General features: G+C 33.8%; 1 protein-coding gene across 1 annotated transcript in view; it reads left to right on the forward strand.

Annotated features, from left to right (window-relative positions):
• The window catches only part of LOC107093595 (voltage-dependent calcium channel subunit alpha-2/delta-4-like), a 58,551-nt gene that overhangs the window by 23,864 nt on the left and 31,628 nt on the right, over nucleotides 1-3,059 (forward strand). Inside the window, 1 exon segment of the mRNA XM_015388758.1 lies at nucleotides 2,521-2,691. Coding sequence (XP_015244244.1) covers nucleotides 2,521-2,691 — 171 coding nt within the window.

Here is a 3,059-nt window from a genome sequence, read left to right on the forward strand (position 1 = left end):
ATCATTCTTAAATAACTAGCTGGATAAATAAAAGACATGGGCATTGAAATTCTGACATATGACAATTAAATTGTGGAATGACCGAATGCAGGTAATATTTTCAGCTAAACAAAATGAAAACTCACTATTATGAAATATATTTCATTAAAAAAAAAGAAAAAAAGATATAATATGGCAATTTACACCTATAATGAGAATTATTGTTTAGGTATTTTTAACATTCTTTTTATGTACATTTTTGCTTTATACATTCCAGCATAATATCAATAAGATATCTGATCCGATATAGCTTTAACACATTGGAAAGGGCATCCAGTTAGTGCATTGGTATTAAATTATAACATGCAAATCTTTAAGTGGAACTAATGTGACTGTCAGGGTTAGTGAATGTAGTAGTGGACCCAAATACAGAGTAGGAGGCAGGGAAGCTTGCTTGCAAAATTCTATGAAACATGTAAAAATACAAAGTCCAGAACTGATCTACAAGGAAACTCAAGAACCCAAAAACTAAGAGACACTAGGGAGGAATAAACCAAAAGAACGACAAGGATCTGGCAGGTGTAGACAAAAGTAACTAGAAGGAGCTATGGGAAAAGAGACTGGGACAAGGGGGCAACATAAAATCTACAAAAAATACAATTCAGTTCAGTTTATTTATACAGCGCCAATTCACGACATGGTCATCTCAAGGCACTTTACATTTCAACCTGTCCAATTGATTCAACATGTTCTATCTAAGGAAAAGGAAAACCAATCAATTGCATTTAGTCAATCAATTTGTTTATAGATGTTTGAGATCGGCCTGTTTTTCAGTGTAGTCCTGTTTCTCTGACTGTGACTGGCTGGATGTGCTCTTTTCATTCTCTGACATGGGAGCTGGGTCGGAGCTCATCTGCCTGGCTGTGTGTTTACAGCTGCCTTTTGTATCTCTGCTTCTGTCTCCTTGAACCCCAGTCGGCCTCGGCAGATGGCCACTCGCACTGAGCCTGGTTCTGTTGGAGGTTTCTTCCTGTTAAAAGAGAGTTTTTTTTCTCTCCACTGTCGCTACAAGCATGCTTAGTGTGAGGGATTGCCTTCGAGTCAATGAGTCGATGCAATCAACTGCTTTTCCTTAGAAAGAAAACTTAGAAATCAATTGTACTGTAAAGTGCCTTGAGATGACATGTGTTGTGAATTGGTGCTATATAAATAAACTTAATTGAACTGAATTAGATTGAATTGAAATAGCTTNTTCAAATATATAGATCAATGCAATGATGAGTTTCTGTTCATGAAACCCCACCAAGATAGTCGCTGCTAACTGAAAAGAAGAGTAGACACTGTTTGGTATCAGCTAATGTGGGTGCAGGTCCAACCTGCTGATGTGGATTGGCCGAATAAGTCATTTAGTTGAACAATGTCATTACAAAATAAGAAGGCGATGGGTAAAAGCATCATTATAAAATAAAAGCTGGCTTTTTAAAAGTAAAATTTTTAAATGAAAACTTTTGGAATTAAATAAAAATGCCTCAAGAATTATTTTTGATTATTGGGATAAATTGTCAGAGTAAATCATTATTTTTATCATGAAATTTCAATATTCTTAGGTATATTTCATAATAATTAGCTGAGAATTTTACTTGTATTCAGTTAATTCAAAATTACATTGCCATACTTAATATACGTTTATTATTTATTCAATTCAAATATTTTGAACACTTTGGCATAAACTGATCTAATAAAATGTAGAAGAAGAGTTTCTCCAACAGACATTGACTGTTTATCAACACTGTAGACTTTAAGCCAACCTTAAATTTCTCTCCTTACCAGGTAGGTAAAGGGTTAAGAGCAGAACATTTGAGTTATCATCTTCAAATTCCACTTAAAACTAGTAAATTTCTACCTGCACTTTGTTTTTCCTTCAAATCTCTAGCTTTTTTAAAATCATGAGAACAAACCCTAAAAATTGATTGGTGATACTCTCAAGGCTTGCTAATTTGATTTGTTGTGGGATTTGTGTAAATTGAATATCAGTCTCACTAAAGCTTATTTACATTGTGGTGATTTTAGTATAAAAGCTGGTGTGACAGTGCCATCTCCTGGAGAAGAAGGTTTTCTGTATATTATCTGTCATTATCATTATGACCTACTGAGGCAAAGCAAAGGTACGAAAAAGGAAACAAAAGTCAGTGTAACTTAATGTTGCCTCCAAGGTAGTTCAGATATATATATTTATGGTTTAAGACATTAGCAAATGTCTCAACTACTGAATAAAAAATGTCCATTATTTCATATATAAACTTAGCACCCACATATGAGTAATTTCTGTTTGAACCTTTAGTCTTCTTTGTAAAAATGATTCTTTACAGTAAATTTTCACACACAATGTAATTATGCCATGGATGTGCCTTATATATGGCTATCCAAAACCCGTTTTTGTTATCAATATTTCCTTAAAACAATCACACAGCTTGTCACCAGTTTAACATTTTAATAGGGATTCATGCTCATTCTCAGTAACTTTGCCTCTCTGTCCTACAGTTTAAAGACGGCAAGAAACTGAAACCAAAGCCGAACTACAACAGTGTGGATCTTTCAGAGGTGGAGTGGGAGGATACAGATGAGATGGTAAACATGCCTAAAGAATTAGGAATCAAATTTTTTAAAATCAAATCAGGATGTATTTGGCTGGATGACCTTCAGTAAGTGTATGTAACTAGAGATGATTTAATTATTTAAAGATTTTTTTTCACTATCATTGGCTGAAATAAATATTACTTAGGTGGACATCAGTGGCGGTTGATGCTCTATGAAACAGGGGAGGCTCAGTCCTAGAGTGGGCTGCAACATTTATGCACAACATACTCAGGTGCATTTTACACTGGAAAAAACTGAAATCTAGATAAGTCATTTTTTCTTAAAATAAGTGCATTTGTTCTTGAATTGAGGAGGTAAAAGACATCTTGCCAATGGAACAAGACAATTTACACTTAAAATAAAAAAACACAGTTTAATTGTCTTATTTCAAGTGCATATTATCTAATTATCTTATTTTAAGAGTAAAAATGCTCATTCCATTG

This window comes from Cyprinodon variegatus, unplaced genomic scaffold, assembly GCF_000732505.1.
Source record: "Cyprinodon variegatus isolate N-32 unplaced genomic scaffold, C_variegatus-1.0 Scaffold434, whole genome shotgun sequence".
NCBI lineage: Eukaryota > Metazoa > Chordata > Actinopteri > Cyprinodontiformes > Cyprinodontidae > Cyprinodon > Cyprinodon variegatus.